At 41.8% G+C, this 19524-nt stretch overlaps 1 protein-coding gene across 6 annotated transcripts in view; it reads right to left on the bottom strand.

Moving 5' to 3' along the window:
• ARHGAP44 (Rho GTPase activating protein 44) overlaps positions 1-19524 on the bottom strand; it is a 183404-nt gene that overhangs the window by 83507 nt on the left and 80373 nt on the right. For 5 of the 6 annotated variants that reach the window (XM_023244132.2, XM_023244136.2, XM_023244131.2 and 2 more), the window contains exons 2-3: positions 1745-1784; positions 732-836 (exon numbers count right to left, since the gene is read on the bottom strand). In XM_023244132.2, the coding sequence (XP_023099900.1) occupies positions 732-836; positions 1745-1784 (145 nt within the window). Of the gene's footprint in view, positions 1-731; positions 837-1744; positions 1785-19524 lie in introns of those variants that run through there. The other variant, XM_023244135.2, reaches the window with a different exon arrangement.

Below are 19524 nucleotides of genomic sequence, written 5' to 3'. Positions count from 1 at the left end.
CTCTTGCAAGGTTTCATTAACCTTTATTAACCTTTCGGTAGCCTTCCCTTACAGGGAAGCCGTGCCCAGGTGGCTCAGTCGGTTAAGCCTCCAACTCTTGGTTTCGGTTCAGGTTATGATCTCACGGTTTCAGGAGTTCGAAACCCGCGTCGGGCTCTGTGCTGGCAGCACGGGGCCTGCTTGGGATTCCCTCTTTCTCCCTCTTTCTGCCCCTTCACCACTCGCACTGTCTCTGTCTCTCTCAAAATAAATACACTCTAAAAACAAACAAATAAAATGAAGTTTTCATTATAGGGAAAATAATTTTCACAACGGTCTTTACAGGTGCCCTAGGGGGGATTTTTTTCCATGGGATCTTAAATACTCTGGAGGCACAGGGAGTCTGTAAGTGACACAAAGCAGAGAGAAGACAGCTTAGAGCTTCCCTAACCGTGGAATCCCAAGCACACCCTGGTTGCTCCCGTCTGGGGAGAACAAAGAGAGGGACAGAGGGACAGGGTCTTGCCTGCTGAGGGTGGGGAAGGATGCCTCAGGCAGGGTTCCAGGGCAGGAAGGGGCGGGAAGGGGCTGCCACACGGCAGAAACACAGGACACGTCAACCCTCAGACACAGAAATGGCCGTAGAAAGACAGCGTAACCAAACACGCCCGCCCCAGGAGCGGGACCCCTGTCCTCCGATGGCCAGGTTTAAGCTGCCGGGGTGGTGCGGTCAGGGCGTGGGGGGTACTTACAGAGCGCTTGTCAGCCTCGGCCCCTTGCTGGCCCTGGAGACATGCGGTGAGCTTCTTGTGCGTGCTGTGGGAGACTTGCTTCACCAGCTCCAGGCGTTTCTCCACCTGCACACAGAGCAGCGGGCGGGGTTACCAGGTGAGGGCAAGGTCAGGAGAAGCAGGGCCATCCATCTGGGCAACCGCGGGAGAAGAGCCTACCCCGTGTCTGTGCAGAGACAAGCACTGCTGGGGATTCAACACCCAGAGCTGGAGAACCAGGGCTGGGGGGAGGGAGGGACAATCCACAGACGAGGAGACTCTGTGACCCCGCAGTGAAATGACAGCCAGGTCTCCTGAAAAGTCTTACCTAAACCGGTATTTAAAGTAATATAGAGGGGTGCCTGGGTGGCTCAGTCGGTTGAGCCTCCGACTTTAGCTCAGGTCATGAGCTCGAGCCCTGCATCGGGCTCTGTGCTGATGGCTCAGAGCCTGGAGCCTGCTTTGGATTCTGTGTCTCCCTCTCTTTCTGTCCCTCCCCCGCTCACGCTCTGTCTCTCTCTCTCTCTCAAAAAAAAAAAAAAAAAAAAAAAAAAAAAAAAAAAAAAAAAAAACCAAACCTAAAAAAAACCCACCTAAATAAACATTAAAAAAAACAAAGTAGGGGCGCCTGGGTGGCGCAGTCGGTTGAGCGTCCGACTTCAGCCAGGTCACGATCTCGCAGACCGGGAGTTCGAGCCCCGCGTCGGGCTCTGGGCTGATGGCTCGGAGCCTGGAGCCTGTTTCCGATTCTGTGTCTCCCTCTCTCTCTGCCCCTCCCCCGCTCATGCTCTGTCTCTCTCTGTCCCCAAAATAAATAAACGTTGAAAAAAAAATTTTTTAAAAAACAAAGTAATATCATAAAGGGAAAGAGGCTGTGTCTAAACAGACTGCATGAGGAGCAATGTAAGCGGTTTAAACGGGCACTGGGAACGACTCAGTTTTAACGGGAAGATATATTTCATGTCTATATGCTAAGGGGCCTGTGACAACCTTACCTGAAGAAGGTCTTCACTCAGAACTTCAGTCTTTTCTGCCCTAAAGAGAAAATTGAGAAATATATCAGTGAAGAAAAAAAAAAAGAAAAAATTAAGAACACAGTCTCGTACTTATTCCCCACTTCCTCTGCTCATGGTGAGACTAGAAGAACACACATTATTAGCGGACATTTCTAGCAAGAGAAAATACAGACCATACTGGCATTTACTGGGAACCTTAAATACTCTGGCAAGTAAGATCCTCTGAAGAGTCTATTACCGTCTCGACCCGGGATGAAGGACAGCAAAACCATTTCTGCTGTTCCAGACACTTTTTTTTTTAAGTAACAGAATTAAACATGTTCCCCAACTTGTACCCCATGGCCTCCCCCAAACAAGCAAGAAAAAGTAACAGAAATCTGACCAGGGATCGATAAACAGCAAACAAGGAGAAAACATGGATTCCTAGTGATAAACTCAAATGCCACCATTCAGATCTGGCAACCAAGCGTTAGGCGCCCCTGCCAGAAAGTGGGGGTGGGGGAGCTTGAACCCGAGATGAACACGTCTGGAGAAAGAACGTGGACACGGGCCGAAGTGCCCCCAACCTCTTAGCAACCCCTGCACCACATCAGGGGAGAATGCGAATCTTATATGGCGCAAAGCATTCCTAATTTATTGTCTAGAGAATCTCAGAGATAAGGTTCGGTCAGTGATTTCTCTCCGGTGGGCGCGTTCTCTGTCATCTTGTCTCTCTGGGGGTCACTCCCTCCCTCTCACACGCACACATACAAACTGCAAATTCCCATGAAAACAGATGATCAACACTCAAGGTACAGAGGAAGAAAACACAATATACCGAGAGCCTGAAGAACTTCAAGGACCAGAACTGTCAAAGATGGCAACATATGTATGAAACACTGAAGAACTAATGATACACTGAAATATTAGTGCCGGGACTTCCACTCCTGGGGAGACGGAGGGAACACATTTCACCTATTTCCCGTCGCTAACTAAAAGCAAAACCTTGGGGCTTGCCGTATAAAACGCAAGACTTTGCAAGGTGGACAGAAGGTAGACTGGCTAGTGACCGCCTGACCCAACGAACGGCGTGGTGTGAAATATGGGACTTCTGCCTCACATATTCCACACTTGAAGCTGTGAACGGAAATACCAGCGAGTGCAGACATAAAAAGTCCAACAAAAGCCAGGTCCCTGTAGCCCGGGGATCAGGAAGGCGGCAGCCTAGCCAGATAGAAAATGTTCATAGATAACGACTGCTCGCTCCAGCCAAATGCTACAGAAGAAAAAACCGTTGTCCTACCCCATCCACACCAGCCAACACTGGGAAGGGCACCTAGCCTTTCACCCTTGCCTGGCTATAACAAAGCACCCAATCCTCCCCTTCCTCTCGGCCAGTGTAGCATCAGAGACGTTGGAGTATGGAGCTGGGACATTTGTCACTGCTCAGCTATAACAATGGAAGCCATATGAGCGGTCCACACATCCACCCTCACCTTGTGTTGACAAAGCCTCTGTCTCCTCCTCCGGGAACGGGGTGTAACGGGAGGCCCAGGGGAGTCGAGACTTTCACCATCATCCGGCAGTAACAAAACCACCCTCTGGATGGCAACAGTGGAAGCCTAGGGGGGAGCAATAATGGGCCACTCCCAGCCAGGGCGATATCAGTGAAGGCCTAATGGGGAGCCAGAATTCCCACTCTCACCCAGCAGTAACGAGGGGCATCACCCTCTTGGGGGTGTGGGAACCAGTGACGGCCAAGGGGGGAACCAGGACTTCTATTTCCACCTGGCAGTAACAAAGCAGAATTCTCCCTTCCCTTGCTAGAATGAGATCAGAGGAAGTCGGCTAAAAGAGAAAATTTAAATAAAACCCAGCATCTCATCATAGAAGACAATAGTCAAGTATCAATAAAAAAATTGCATACCCTATCAAGAACCAGAAAGATCCCAACTTGAATGAAGGCAATCAATGAATGCCAAGAGCAGGATGACGGAGACGTTTGAATTATCTGACAAAGACTTTAAAGCATTCGCCAAGAAAATGCTTTGCTAAGCATTTATGAACGTGCTTGAAATGAATAAAAAAAATATAGAAAGCCTCAGAACAGAAGATATAAAAAAGAAGAAAATTTTAAAGTTGAAAACTGTAATAATCTAAGTTAAAAATCCTGGTAGATGGGGGGGGGGGTGCCTTGATGGCTCACTCGTTTGGGGGTCTGACTTTGGCTCAGGTCAGGATCTCATGTTTTGTGGGTTCGAGCCCCGTGTCGGGCTCTGTGCTGACAGCTCGGAGCCTGGAGCCTGTTTCCGATTCTGTGTCTCCCTCTCTCTCTGTACTCTGTCTCTCTCAAAAATAACCGCCCCCTCCCCCCAAAAAATTCCTGGTGGATGGGTTCAACTGTCGAATGGAGAAAGCAGAGGAAAAATCTGTGAACTGCAAGAAAGCACAAGAGAAATTTCCCAGTCTAAACAACAGAACAAAGATAGAACAAACGACCCAAACCAAAGCATTAGGGACCTGTGGAACTATAGTGGAAGATTAAATGTTTATGTCATCAGAGTCCCAGAAGAGGGAAAAGAAGGGGGCTGAAAAAATACTCAAAGGTATGATGGCTGAAAACTGCCCCAATTTGGCAAAAGATGTAATATTCAAGAAGCTGAGCGCATACAAACAGGATAAACACAAGGAAGTCCTCACCAAGACTCATAGTCAAATTTCTGAAAACTAAAGACAAAGACTCGATAACAGTGAGACAAAAATGATACCTTACTAATGGAGGGGAAACAACTCAAATTACAGAAGATTTCTGATGAGAGACTACAGAGGACAGAGGGATGTGGCACACCATTTTCCAAGTACTGAAAGAAAATAACTATACAATACCTATACAATAGGTATACAATCCTATTGTATAGGTATACAATAGGTATATTGTATAGGTATACAATAACCTACAATCCTATATCCTACAACTATACAATACAATAACCTACAATCCTATATCCTACAACTATACAATACAATAACCTACAATCCTATATCCAATTAAAATATCCTTCAGGAATGGAAAAACATCAGGATGTTCTCAGATAAAAGAAAACTAACAAAACGTGTCATCAGCAGGCTCCTCTTAAAGAACTGCTAAGGGAAGTTCTAAACAAAGAAAAAGAAATGGTAAAAGAAATAACCTTCAAGTATCAGGAACGAAAAAAGAACCTGGTGGTCAAAAATAGTAAATAAAATAGTCTTCTTTCTCCCCTTGAGTTTCCTATATTAATGGTTGAAGCAAAAAAATTATAACATTGTGTATATGGCTCTATATGTATGTAAAGGAAATATTTAATACAATTATACTTTATTTGGAAGAGGGTAAAGGGACATAGAGGGAAGTAAAGGTTCTAGATTTCACTGAAACTGGTAAAATAAAGATACTAGTATGCTGTGATAAGCTATGTATATGTAATAACCAGAGCCAAGGCTAAAAAAGCTACATAAGAAGATACACTCAAACATGTTATAGAGAAATCAAAATGTAACCTAACCCAGAAGGAAAGACAAAACAAAACAACGAAAAACAGAAAAACCAAACATAAAATAAAAAATAGTGGACGTAAGCCCTAAACCAGCCATACTTATGTTAAATGTAAATGGTGTAAATATACCAGTTAATAGAGATTGAGAGTAGGTTAAAAATGTTGTCTAAGAGAATCTCACTTCAAAGGACTATTTTCTTTTTTAACGTTTATTCATTTTTGAGAGACAGAGTGCAAGTAGGGGAGGGGTAGAGACAAAGACACAGAATCTGAAGCAGGCTCCAGGCTCTGAGCTGTCAGCAGAGTCCCACATGGAGCTCGAACTTGGGAAGGTGAGATCGTGACCTGAGTCGAATGAGAATCTCACTTCAAATATAATTATATAAGTAGGTTGAAAGTAAAATTGTAGAAAAATATACTACATAAATATTAGTCAAAAGCAAGCAGGAGTACCCATATTAACATATGAAGTAGGCTTCTAAGACAGAGAAAATGACTAGCGACAGAAAGGAGAATCATATATTCATAAAAGATCAGTCGAATAGGAAGACACAGCAATCCCAAGTGTGTATGAACTAAACAACAATACTGCAAAATACATAAAGCAGAAACTTATAGAACTAAAAGGACACATAGACAAATCCACATTCGTAACTGGAGACATCAATACTTCCTCTCTCAATTATTGATAGACCAACTAGATATATAAAATTAGGAAGAATAAGTAAGGACACAATAACTCCATTAACCAATAGATTTTAACTGACATTTCTAGAACACTGCATTCAACATCAGCAGACAAATACTTTTTCCAGGGCTCATGGGACATACACAACATACAACATCTGGGGTCATAAAACAAACCTCAATTAACTTGAAATAAATGAAATCACAGACAATGCATTATCCGACCACAGAAGATGTCAAAATAGAAATCAGTAACAGAAAGATAAGAAGAAAATATTGGAAAGTTCAAATACTTGGACACTAAATGAAACACCTCTAAATAATCCATGGGCCAAAGAGAAAGCCTCAAAAGAAATAAATAAAAAATACTGACCTGAATAAAAATGAAAATACCATGTATCAAAATGTTGGATGCAGCCAAAGCAGTGCTAAAGAGGGAAACCGGTAGCACTAAAATCCACACATTAGAAAAAGAAACATTCTCAAATGAAAATATAAGTTCCTACTGCAACACCTATAAAAAGTGAGTTAAAATAAATCCAAAGGAAGGACATCACAAAGATAAGGGCAGAAATGAGTGAATTTAAAACAAAAAAATAATCATAGAGAAAAATCAATGAAAGAAAGATCGGGTCCTTTAAAAAACTAAGGACAATTGAAATACACTGTAGCATGACTGAAAAGAAAGAAAAAGACAAATCACCAATAGTAGGAGTGAAACAGGAAATATCACTACAGAACACTGTAAATTTCAAAATGTCTTTGAACAACGTTACACATGTAAATTTGACAACTTGTATATGATGGACTAATTATTCAAAAAAAAAAAAAGTGGGGCGCCTGGGTGGCGTAGTCGGTTAAGCGGCCGACTTCAGCCAGGTCACGATCTCGCAGTCCGTGAGTTCGAGCCCCGCGTCGGGCTCTGGGCTGATGGCTCGGAGCCTGGAGCCTGCTTCCGATTCTGTGTCTCCCTCTCTCTCTGCCCCTCCCCCGTTCATGCTCTGTCTCTCTCTGTCCCAAAAATAAATAAAAATGTTGGGAAAAAAAAAATTAAAAAAAAAAAAAAACCATTCTTGGTGAAAACTCTCAGAAAGCTAACAATAGAAGGGAATGTCCTCAACTTAAATAACATGTGTAAAACAAAACAAAACAAAACAGAAACAATATCCTACAGTTAACGTTATAGTTAGTGGTGAAAGATGAGATGCTTGACTTCCGAAGACCAAGAACAAGGCCAGTATGTCTGTACTCGACATTCATTCAACATAGTGCTACGCGTCTGAGTCAGTGCAGTAAGGCCAGAAAAGTAAACATAAACCAAAGAGATCTGAAAGGAACAAATTAAAATATCCCTATTTACAGATGACATTATTGTCTATGTAGAAAATGCCAAAAAACCTACAGCGTGCGAGCAGGGGAGGGAGGGAGAGAGAATCTTCTGCTCAGCATGGAGCCTGACACAGAACTTGATCCCACAACCCTGGGATCACGCCCTGAGCCGAAATCAAGAGTCAGATGCTCAATCGACAGAGCCACGCAGGTGCCCCTCCAATGGGAATTTTTTAAGGTGATGGGTTGCCCCGTATCCCGTTTGTGCTGGTGGTCACACAAATCCCTGTGTGTTAAAACTCAAAGAACCGTAACAAAAACGTGAGGTTTACTTTGTGCAAATTTTTAAAGTAAAAAATAATTTCTTAAAAGAAAATCGAGATAATAGACAATAGCAGAAGTCAATGAGGGAGGATGAGGTGAATGAGGGAGGGGAGTTAAGTATTCTCAGCTCCTGGGGGCGCCTGGGTGGCTCAGTTGGTTGAGCGTCTGCCTTTGGCTCAGGTCATGATCTCGGGGTTCCTGAGAGTCCACATCCAGCTTTTTGCTGTCTTCGTGGAGCCCCCTTTGGATCTTCTGTCCTCTCTCTCTGCCCCTCCCTCACTTGTGCCTGCATGCACCCTCTCTCCCCACCCTCCTCTCTGTCCCTCCCAGGTTGGTACTCTCTTTGTCTCTCTCTCAAAAATAAACATTTTTTAAAAAGGCCTAAACACGCCAGTCAAACACTAAACATGTTCAGCATAAAAATAAATAATAAAGAGAATTAGCATAAAGCTAGATTTTTAAAAACTAAGAACTGTATCTAAAACATAAACAATCAGGAAGATTAAAGAGAAAAACAGGGAAAAAAAAACATACCAGGCTATTTCCAATTAACATTATAATAATGTTGGTCAAAATAGACTTTGAGGCAAAAAATAAATAAAATAAAATAAAATAAAATAAAATAAAATAAAATACAGAAAAAACAAAAAACGACATTAAAAGGGAGAGAGGATCGCAATATAATGATAAAAGTCTACCTCATCTAGGGGCTATGAGAATTTGAAACTTGGATGTACCTGTTTAGAATCACAAAGTATATAAATCAAAACTGACAGAACTTCAGGGAAGCCTTTAAAAAATCTACCATAATTGATATGTCAGCATTTCCCTTTTAATTAATGAGAGGTAAGGCAGAAAAAAAGTTAATCAAGATACAGAGGATTTGAAAAACCTAAGTCAACACGATTTATTTGACAGACATACATGGAACCCTGAATATCATCACTATAGAATATAAATTCTTCTCATGCACACAAGAATTCATTTCCAAAAATTAACCACTTACTAGCCTATAAAGCTCTTCTCGATCAACCCCAAAGAAACAGATGCCTTGCAGATGATGTTTTCTGACCCCGGTGCAATTTAGTTTGAAATCATTAACTAAAAAGTTAAAATTAAAAAGCAACAACAACAAAACAAGATTTGGAAACTTCAAAACAATTCTAAATAGCTCATAGGTCAAAATGAAGGTGTTAGAATTTTTTAAATATTTGGAATTGAAAAACAATTAAAATACTGCATATCGACTTGTCAGCAAAGTGATACTTTAAAAAAAATACAGAAACTTGGGATGCCGGGATGGCTCAGTCAGTCAAGCGTACTACTCTTGATTTCGGCTGAGATCATGATCTCGAGGTTTGTGATACCGTAGAGATGAAAACAATAAATGAAAGTGATGAACAGTTTTATTTGAAAACAGACAAAATGGCCGAATAGCTAGAAAAATAAAGCAAGCACAAACTGACTCAAGGATAAATAGGATGCCAGGGGCGCCTGGGTGGCTCAGTCGGTTAAGAGTGCAAATTTGGCTCAGGTCATGATCTCGCTATTCCTGAGTTCAAGCCTCGAGGTGGGCTCTGTGCTGACAGCTCAGAGCCTGGAGCCTGCTTCGGATTCTGTGTCTCCCGTCTCTCTCTCTGCCCCTTCTCTACTCACACTCTGTCTCTCTCTCTCAAAAATAATAAACACTAAAAAAAAGAATTAATTGGATGCCTGAATAGTCCTATAAACATTTAAAAAACATTAAAGCAGCAATTAAATATCTTTCCACGACGGAAAAAGAGGACCCAGGTGTTTAGCAAGAAAATTTCCAAGAAATGCTTCTTTCCAAACTTGCACAAACTTCAAAAGAATAAAAAAAGAAGCTACACCCGCAGCTCATTCTAAGAGACAAATATATAACGTGTTACAAAAACTACACAAGGATGTGCAAAGAAAATCAATCATAGACTGGTTCTGTATATTAACAATGATACAAATACCCTAAACAAAATTAATTAGCACATTATGAGCAAATCAGATAAATTGCTAGACTGCATGAGTGGTTTTTGTGGGTTTTTAAGACTTTACTTTTGTGGGTTTTTTAATGTTTGTTTATTTTTGAGAAAAAGAGAGAAAGAGAGCAAGAGAGTGCACTTGTGAGCGGGGGAGGGGCAGAGAGAGGGACACAAAGGATCTGAAGCTGTCAGCACAGAACCCAACATGGGGCTCAAACTCACAAACCATGAGATCATGACCTGAGCTGAAGTCGGACGCTTAACCGACTGAGCCACCCAGGCTCTTCTAAGATTTTAAGTAATCTCTATATCCATCGTGGGGCTCGAACTCACAACCCCAAGACCAAGATTTACATGCTCCATTGACTGAGTCAGCTAGTTGTCCCAGGAGTGCTTTAACACTAGAAATCTGCAAGTGTAATTCTTCACGCTGACAGGTGAAATGATAAACCATGACTATCTCCGGCAACGCAGACAAAATATTTAATAAAATTCAATGCCTATTCATGAAAAAATTTTAAAAATGTTAAGGAAAATCCTTATGTTTGTATTTTCAAACATACCTATAAAACATTATTCTTAATGGGAACATGTTAAAAATATTCCCTTTGAAGTTGAAGAATAAGACAAAAATGCCCACTATCGCTTTCTACCCAGCTTATAAGTAAGCAACTAAAATAGAAGATTTAAAAACTAAAGAGAAAGAACCTAAACTAATATAACCTATAGAAGTTATAGAAAATAACTGGGGTGCCTGGATGGCTCAGTCAGTTATGCGTCTGACTTCAGCTCAAGTCATGATCTCACAATTCGTGGGTTTGAGCCCCCCAGCAGGCTCTGTGCTGACAGCTTAGATGGAGCCTGGAGCCTGCTTCAGATTCTGTGTCTCCCTCTCTCTTTGCTCCTCCCTGGCTCGTGCTCTGTCTCTCAAAAATAAAAATGTTAAAAAAAATAAGTTATTTAAAATAATCTAAGTTTCCAATGATAGCTGGCTATAAAAGCAATATAACAAAATCAATATAGTCAGCAAATACTAAGAAAAACTAATTTTAAAAATCATTTAACATGGAACAAATATAGAATACATTTAATAAGAGACTGGCGATAGCTTATAGAAAAAGAATTAGTAAAAGACATTAAAAAGACAAATGGAGAGACATACTATATTTATGGAAAGAATTAACTTTGTAAAGATATCAGTTCTCTTTATGCCGATGCAACCCTAATAAAAAAGTTTCAATATTAACTTAAAACTGAGTTAATGAGCTAAATCTTAAACTTATAAGGAATGCAAGATGTAAGAAAAAAACACGAATATCTGTAGGAAGAATAAGTTGGAGGAACTTCACTACCAGACGCTGAAACTTACTCAAGTCAGAGTAATTAAGATAGTATTGATTCTATCAGTGTTCACACTGAACATGAGAACAGAAGACAATGTTGGGGAATAGACTCACACACACAAAATGATAGATAGAGGTGTTATCCCAGATTGTGGAAAAGGGGTGTTATTCAATATGTAGTGCTGGGTCAACTGCATATCCCCCCCCCCGCCCAAAAAAAAGAAAGAAAAGAGAGTTCTACCCAACACCATGCATAAACGCCAAGTCCCAACGAATTAAAGACTTAAACTTAAAAGGCAAGACGTTAAAACTTCTGGGAAAACACATATGGCATATCTTGTATTTCTGACCATGGAATGACACTTTGAGAAAAAAAGATCAGCCATAAAAGAAAAGAATAATAAATATATTTACATGAAAACTAACTTGTTACAGTAGATGAGAAAAATATCTAAAAAGAAAGTCAGAAAATGGAGAAAGATATATGTAAAAAAGTATGTAACTGCTGAAGTATTAAAATTCAGGTTGTATCAGGAACTCCCAAAAGTCAATTAAAAAAAAAAATAAATCAACTCTACAGTGTAACAGGCTGAAGACTGGCACTGCTTAAATGAGAAAATTCTAATGATTAACAAATATATAAAAACACGGCCAACCTCGTTAGGAACCAGGACTATGCAAATGAAACCTACAAAGAGATATCATTCTATATCTTCCAGTTTGATGAAAACGCATGTCTGACAATTCCAAATAGTGATGATACGGAGGAATGAGAATCTCTACAAAGCACTACGGTAAGTATAAATTGTTAACAGCATTGTAGAAAACCATGTGTCATTATCTTGTACATTTAAGACTGAAACTCAGTACCCAAACATCTTTTAACAAAACAGTACAGAATATTTACTCCCTTTATGTCTGATGCGCTCTAATATTTTCTAGTATGCTCACTAAATCGATTCCATTATCACTAATGAGTTGGAACCTGCGTTCCAAAACAAACACTATCCTACAGAAACCCCTGCACATTTACCAGGAGATATTTTAAAACATTCCTGGCAGTTTTTTGTTTTTGTGAGATTTTTTTTTTTGCAAAAATTAAAAAATGAGGGGGAAAAAACTCCATCAAAAAGAGAATAAAGATATACCCAAAATAATACAATACCTAGGAATAAACATAACCAAAGAGGCGAAAGATCTGTACTCTGAAAACTATAAAACAAGAAAGTGATGAAAGAAATTGCAGGTGACATAAAGAAATGGAAAAACATTCCATGCCCATGGACTGGGAGAACAAATATTGTTTAAATGTCTATACCACCCAAAGCAATCTACACATTTCATGCAATCCCTATCACAACACCAACAGCAGGGTGTCTGGGTGGCTCAATTGGTTAAGCGTCTAACTCTTGATTTGGGCTCTGGTCATGATCTCATGGTTTGTGGGTTTGAGCCCTGCGTTGGGCTCTGTGCTGACAGCACGAGACTGCTTGGGATTCTCTCTCTTTACCCTCCTTCTCGCTCTGTCCCTCCCGCGCTCACGTGCATGCTCTCTCTCTCAAAATAAACTTAACATACCAACAGCAAATTGTGCAGGACCACAAAAGTCTTTGAGTAGCTAAAGAAATCTTGAAAAAGAAACGTAAAGTTGGAGGCATCACAATTCCAGACTTCGAGTTATATTTCAAAGCTGTAGGAATCAAAACAGTATGGTCCTGGCACAAAAACAGACACATAGGTCAATGGAAGAGAATAGAAAATAACCCACAATCATACGGTCAACTAATCATCGGCAAAGCAGGAAAGAATACTGAACGGAAAAACACACAGTCTCTTCAACAAATGGTGCTGGGAAAACTGGACAGCAACACGCAGAAGAATGGAACAAGTCCACTTTCTTACACCATGCACAAAAACAAATTCGAAATGGATGAAAGACCTAAATGTGAGTCATGAACCATAAAAATCCTCAAGGAGAACACAGGCAATAACTTGTGTGACGTTGGTTGCAGAGACTTCTTTGAAGATATGTCTCCCGAGGCAAAGGACACAAACGCAAAAATAAACTGTCAGGACTTAATAAAAATCTTCTACACAGCGAAGGAAAACAATCAACAAGACTAAAAGGCAACCTGTGGAATGGGAGAAGATATTTGCAAATGACATATCTGTTAGAGTCAGTATCCAAAATATATAAGGAACTTATAAAACTCAACTCCCCGAAAGCAAATAATCCAATGAAAAAATGGGCAGAAGACATGAACATTTCTCCAAAAGCATACAGATGGGCCAAGAGATACAAGAAAAGATGCTCATCATCCCACATCCTCAGGGAAAATACAAATCAAAACCACCATGAGATACCACCTCACACCGGCCAAACGGCTAAAGTCAACACCACAAGAAACAACAGGTGTTGGCGAGGATGTGGAGAAAAAGGAACCCTCGTGCACTGTCGGTGGGAAGGCAAAATGGTGCAGCCACTGCAGAAAACAGTAAGGAGGGCCCTCCAAAAGTTAAAGATAGAATGACGTTACGATCCAGCAATCTCACTACTGGGTGTCAAAGAATACACGAATACTAACTCAAAGGGGAACAATGCCCTCCTATGTTTATAGCGGCATTATTTGTAACAGCCATGATACGGAAGCAGCCCAGGTGTCTATCGACTGACGAATGGATAAAGAAGTCATATGGAAGATTACTCAGCCATAAAAAAGGAATGAAATCATGCCATTTGCAACGACATGGATGGAGCTAGTATAACACTAAGCGAAATAAGCCGGTCAGTGAAAGACATGTGATTTCACTCATATGGGGCATTTAAGAAACAAAACAAATGAGGGGCGCCTGGGTGGCGCAGTCGGTTAAGCGTCCGACTTCAGCCAGGTCACGATCTCACGGTCTGTGAGTTCGAGCCCCGCGTCAGGCTCTGGGCTGATGGCTCGGAGCCTGGAGCCTGTTTCCGATTCTGTGTCTCCCTCTCTCTCTGCCCCTCCCCCGTTCATGCTCTGCCTCTCTCTGTCCCAAAAACAAACTAAAATAAAAAACGTTGAAAAAAAGAAACAAAACAAATGAGCAAAGGGGGAAAAAAGAGAGAGAGAAATCAAGAAGCAGACTCTTCATTAAAGAGAACAAACCGATGGGTCCCAGAGGGGAGGTGGGGAGGGGTTAAGTAGGTGATGGGGCGATTAAGGAGTATGCTTATCGAAATGAGTACCAGGTGATGTGCACAAGTGTTGAAGCAATATTCTGTGCACCTGAAATTAATATAACCCTGTGTGTTAACTAACTGGAATTAAAATGAAAACTTAAGAGAGAATAAAGAAATTGGGATATAGCCACATAATGACATATCATACAGTAATAATTAGTGAAATAAAATTTACCCCAAACAAGGGATGATTCTTGGAGGTACAATGTTGAATGGGGGAAATAACCAACAGCAAGATTACTTAAATGATACCATTCGCATAGAGCTCAAAACCAAACATCACTCAACAACATATTGTTAAGGGATAACTACAAATGTAGTAAACTGGGAAGAACCCAAGATTGTAATCACAAAATTTCAAGTGGTGGTTCTTTCCAGGAAAACAAGGGACACTGGATTTGGAGGGATACACAGGTGACTTCAGCATAATTGATAGTGATTTGGTTCTAAATTTTTTTGATGTTTATTTTTATTTTTGAGAGAGAGAGAGAGAGAGGGAGTGCGCGCAAGCGCACAAGCATAAACAGGGGGTGGGCAGAGAGAGAGGGAGACACAGAATCTGAAGCAGGCTCCAGGCTCCGAGCCGTCAGCACAGAGCCCGACGGAGGGCTGGAACTCACGAACCATGAGATCATGACCTGAGCCGACACCGGACGCTTAACTGAGCCACCCACGCGTCCTGGTCATGATTTGGTTCTAAATTTGTGCAGTAGGTTCATGGCTCTCTTAATGTTTCAGAACATATAAGAATATAGGTAATCTATGTATTAAATAGTAGATAATGAAACAAAATAACAAAAACCAAGCATTAAGCATTAAGCATATTCTTCTATAAATGATTACCACAATCCCACAAGACTAAAAACAAACAAAAATAATTATGCCCATTGATTCTCTATATTCTGGTTAAAAAATAATAATGCATACACACACACACACCATATATATCATATACCATATATATAAACCATATATATAACATAGCATATGCCACATATAAACACACATAAAATATACATGTTATTATACAGATATACAAATATAAGTTTCACGTATATGAACATTTTCTTTAAACTTTTTACTACTTTTTGCTTGAAAGAAAGAGCTGAGTTTCAGGGCATCTGGACAGCTAGCTATGGCAATTACCCACACATCAACTACATGAAAACTAAAATAACCAATAAGAAACATTGTACCTACACGGCTGATAAGAAAGCAACAAACCCTGGTCCTCTGAAGGAAAGTATCTTGTGCTGGAGGCAAATTCTGCTCAAGTCTGCTCTTAAAAATTTGGGGCCAGGCGCACCTGGGTGGCTCAGTCGGTTGAGAGTGACTCTGGCTCAGGTCATGATTTTGTAGTTCATGAGTTTGAGCCCCGTGTCGGGCTCTGTGCTGACAGGTCAGAGCCTGGAGCCTGCTTTGGATTCTGTGTCTCCCTCTCTCTCTGCCCCTCCCCTGCTCGTGCTCTGTCTCTATTCTGTCTCTCAAAAATAAATAAACGTTAAATTTTTTTTTTTAATTTGGGGCCATAAAAGTTATTTATGACGATCAAAAGCATTTAAGAACATTCTAGAATATGTTTTATTGAAAGACTCATCGATATTGAGTTGGAAGGAGCAAGGAAGGTCACTTAGCCCAATTTTCCACTCCTCTGAGACTTCCATCCATCACTCCAGAAGCATTTCAAGAGAGCATTAAAGACTGACCAATGGAAGGTAATCTTCCAGGAAGGGAGGTGGGCTAACGGGTGACGCTATTTTTAGGAAGCCTGGTATTCTGGGCCTCATCTTTGTAAACGAAAGACAGAACATCATCCATTATCAAGACAATGAACACTACCATTTTCAGGGGATGAGTCACTCCACAGGATGACAAGCACTCTGTAGGTGACATCTGGGTACAAGTTACCTCTTATTTTTTTTTACATCAACAGACTACAGCAAAACAGAACCCTGGCAAGCTGGTCTAAAAATTGTGCATTGTTCTACTTATGAGCTTCAGGAGAACACCACCACCCACAAAAAATCTTGATTGCCATTGTACGTGAGCTTGTTCGGTCACGGTGGCATTTCTCAAAATGTGTTCCCATGCAAAAAAACAGACTCATAAGACACTGAAGAAAAAGGTCCTGTGGACAATTAAGGAAAACATTGAACACTATATTCTCCATTAATGGAGTCTTATTAAAATATTAAAGGTTCTGAGAAGGCCTGCAGTAAATGAAATACTTTAATGTGAGCTAGCCCATCATTTCCCAACTGCATAAAAAATATGAAAATATGCTCACATCACACCAAGTAACCAGTACCTCCTGGTGCCAAATATACTTTAGGAAATGTGGAACAGCCTCTGTCACTCCCTTTCTATTTGCACAGTCCCAGGCTTAGCCCCGTAGGGCTCCGCCCTGAACTACCACCAGATGCTCAGAACTGACGTCTACACCTCCACCATCCTAACCTCTCATTCATCATCCGCGCTGTCCTTAGACATCCTTCCCCAAATGCCTCCCTGCCTCCCTTTTGCCTGATGCCTACGAGGCGTTCTGATAAGTGCTCCAGCCATAAGCAATGTGTTACTGTTTCAAAATGTACCCAGGAAAGGGGCACCTGGGAGGCTCAGCTGATTAAGCCTCCCACTCTTATTTTTTTTTACTGTTTTATTTTTGAGAGAGTGCAAGTGGGGGAGGGACAAAGGGAGGGGGACAGAGGATCCGAAGCGGGCTCTGTGCTGACAGCAGCGAGCCTGATGCAGGGGCTTGAACTCACGAACCCAGGAGATCCTGACCTGAGCCAACCTCAGACACTCAAGCGACTGAACTACCCAGGCAGGTTCCCCTGAATGCCCGACTCTTGATCTCAGCTCAGGTCTTGATCCCAGGGTCAAAAGAATGAATAAATAAATAAATATAGGCTGCCTGGGTGGCTCAGTCAGTTTAAGCGTCTAACTCTTGATTTAGACTCAGGTCATGATCTCACAGTTCACGGGATGGAGCCCTGCGTCGGGATCTGGGCTGACAGTGCAGAGCCTGCTTGGGATTCCCTCTCTCCCTCTCTCTCTGCCCCTCCCCTGCTTTCTCTCTCTCTCTCAAAAATAAATAAACGTAAAGAAAATAAATTAAAGCAAATAAAATAAAGATAGATAAAATGAAAATAAAATAAAATTAATACAAATAAAATTAAATTAATAAAGTTAATAGGCAAAATAAATAAAAATAAAAAAAATAAAATAAAATAAAATAAAATAAAATAAAATAAAATAAAATAAAATAAAATAAAATAAAATAAAATAAAATGAAATCAGGAGGCACAGCAAACCATGCCGGGCCACCCAAGGAAGCATCGAGGCCAGACAGGGGGCAAAGAGAGTAAAGAGAAAATGTGGGCCATGGCCTTTACTGTGGTTTTCACAGGAGGCAAGGTGAGCCAACTGAAAAGGTGTAGGACTGGAGTTGGAATAATTCTGGTGGTGGGCTCAGGGCTATCAGGGTGGTCCCCAGGTATCCAGTACGTGGCCCTGGGTGATTTAAGGCAGAGCACCGTATATCCTGACTGCAGGAGCCAGCTACGCGAGGCGGGTAGGGGTACAGACTGAGGAGTGGCAGGTCTGTGTATCCAAGATGTGCCTGCAGGCCAGCTGCTTGCTATCTCTAGAAATGAGAGGGGGCCTCGGTGGGTCAGCGAGGCTGCAGGTGTCACAGCATCTAGATACAGAAAATATATCAGGGTGCCCGAGTGGCTCAGGTCAAGATCTCGCGGTTTGTGAGTTCGAGCCCTGCATCGGGCTCTGTGCTGATGGCTCAGAGCCTGGAGCCTGCTTCGGATTCTGTGTCTCCCTCTCTCTCTGTCCCTCCTCTGCTCATGCTCTGTCTCTCTCTCTCAAAAATACACATTACAAAAAATTAAAAAAAAAAAAAAAGATTCCGTGTCTCCCTCTCTCTCTCTGCCCCTCCCCCACTCACGCTCTGTCTCTGTGTCTCAAAAAATTAATAAATATTAAAAAGAGTTTAAGTAAAATAACATTAAAAGACATACAGAATATAGAATTAATCCAGGCACTCATTCCTTAAAACAACCTAGAAAGTCTTATTATACCCATTTTTTTAAATGAGAAAATGAGGTTACTGTAAATTGTCACCGCCTTAGTATAACATGCCACAGGGTGGGCCCCACACCTACAGCAGCGGCATCGCTTTGAAACTTCTTAGAAATATGCATTCTCCAGCGCCTGCACGGAAATTCTGGGAGCGAGGTCCGGCAATCTGTGCTTTAAGTAGCCCCCCCTCCCAGATGGTTCTGAAACACGTTGAGAAACACTGGCGGATGGAAGAAAATCGAAAATCCCTGCTTGGGAAAATCTCACTCTGACTCCCCAGACTGATCTCTTCAAGGCTCTCTAAGCTGTCCCCATCTTCTACCCACCCTGCCCTGCCTTCGGTCGCTCCCCTCCACTCCCCTCCCCTGCCAGGTGAGATCCAGGCTCCAGGCACACCTAAGTTTCCCTTGTTCAAGGACAAGCCCCACGAGGACTCAGCACCCCCTGCACCAGCACAGTACCCAGACCCTGCAGGAACGGGTGTGTCCTATCACACGGTATTCCTGTGAAGGCTTTTGGCAGCTGAAATTTACGTGGGAAAGATGTTCCAGCCATTCCCAGAACCAAGAAATAACCTCTCTTGAACTTTTCTCAAACCTTAGGACACATCTTGCCAACGGAGGCACAAAATAAATTGAGAGAGGGGCACCTGGGTGGCTCAGTGCTCAGAGCGTCCGACTTCGACTCAGGTCTTACCGAGAGTTTGAGCCCTGCTTCGGGCTTGCTGCCCTCGGCACGGAGCCCCCACTTCGGACCCTCTGCCCCCCCCCCTCTCTCTTGGCCCCTCGCCAACTTGTGCTCTCTCAAAAATAAATAAAACATGGGGCGCCTGGGTGGCGTCCAGAGTTGAGGTTAAAGATCTGGGGCAATTTTGCACCAGAAGTTACTTGGCAATTGCTTTAAAATTAAGTGCATTAGGGGCGCCTGGGTGGCTCAGTCGGTTAAGCGGCCGACTTCAGCTCAGGTCATGATCTCGCGGTCCGTGAGTTCGAGCCCCGCGTCGGGCTCTGTGCTGACGGCTCAGAGCCTGAAGCCTGTTTCCGATTCTGTGTCTCCCTCTCTCTCTGCCCCTCCCCTGTTCATGCTCTGTCTCTCTCTGTCGCAAAAATAAATAAACGTTTAAAAATAATTTAAAAAAAAATAAATAAAACATTAAAGTAAATAAATAAAAACACATAAATCGAGAGAAAGCACAGAGGGCCACAGACGGGAGTTCAAAGGTATGGCAGATTGATGATGAGAAGCAGAGTTCCTGGGA

This window comes from Felis catus, chromosome E1 (genome assembly GCF_018350175.1).
Source record: "Felis catus isolate Fca126 chromosome E1, F.catus_Fca126_mat1.0, whole genome shotgun sequence".
Taxonomy (NCBI): domain Eukaryota; kingdom Metazoa; phylum Chordata; class Mammalia; order Carnivora; family Felidae; genus Felis; species Felis catus.
The sequence above is the reverse complement of the archived record's forward strand: the minus strand, read 5'-3'. Positions and strand labels throughout refer to the sequence as shown.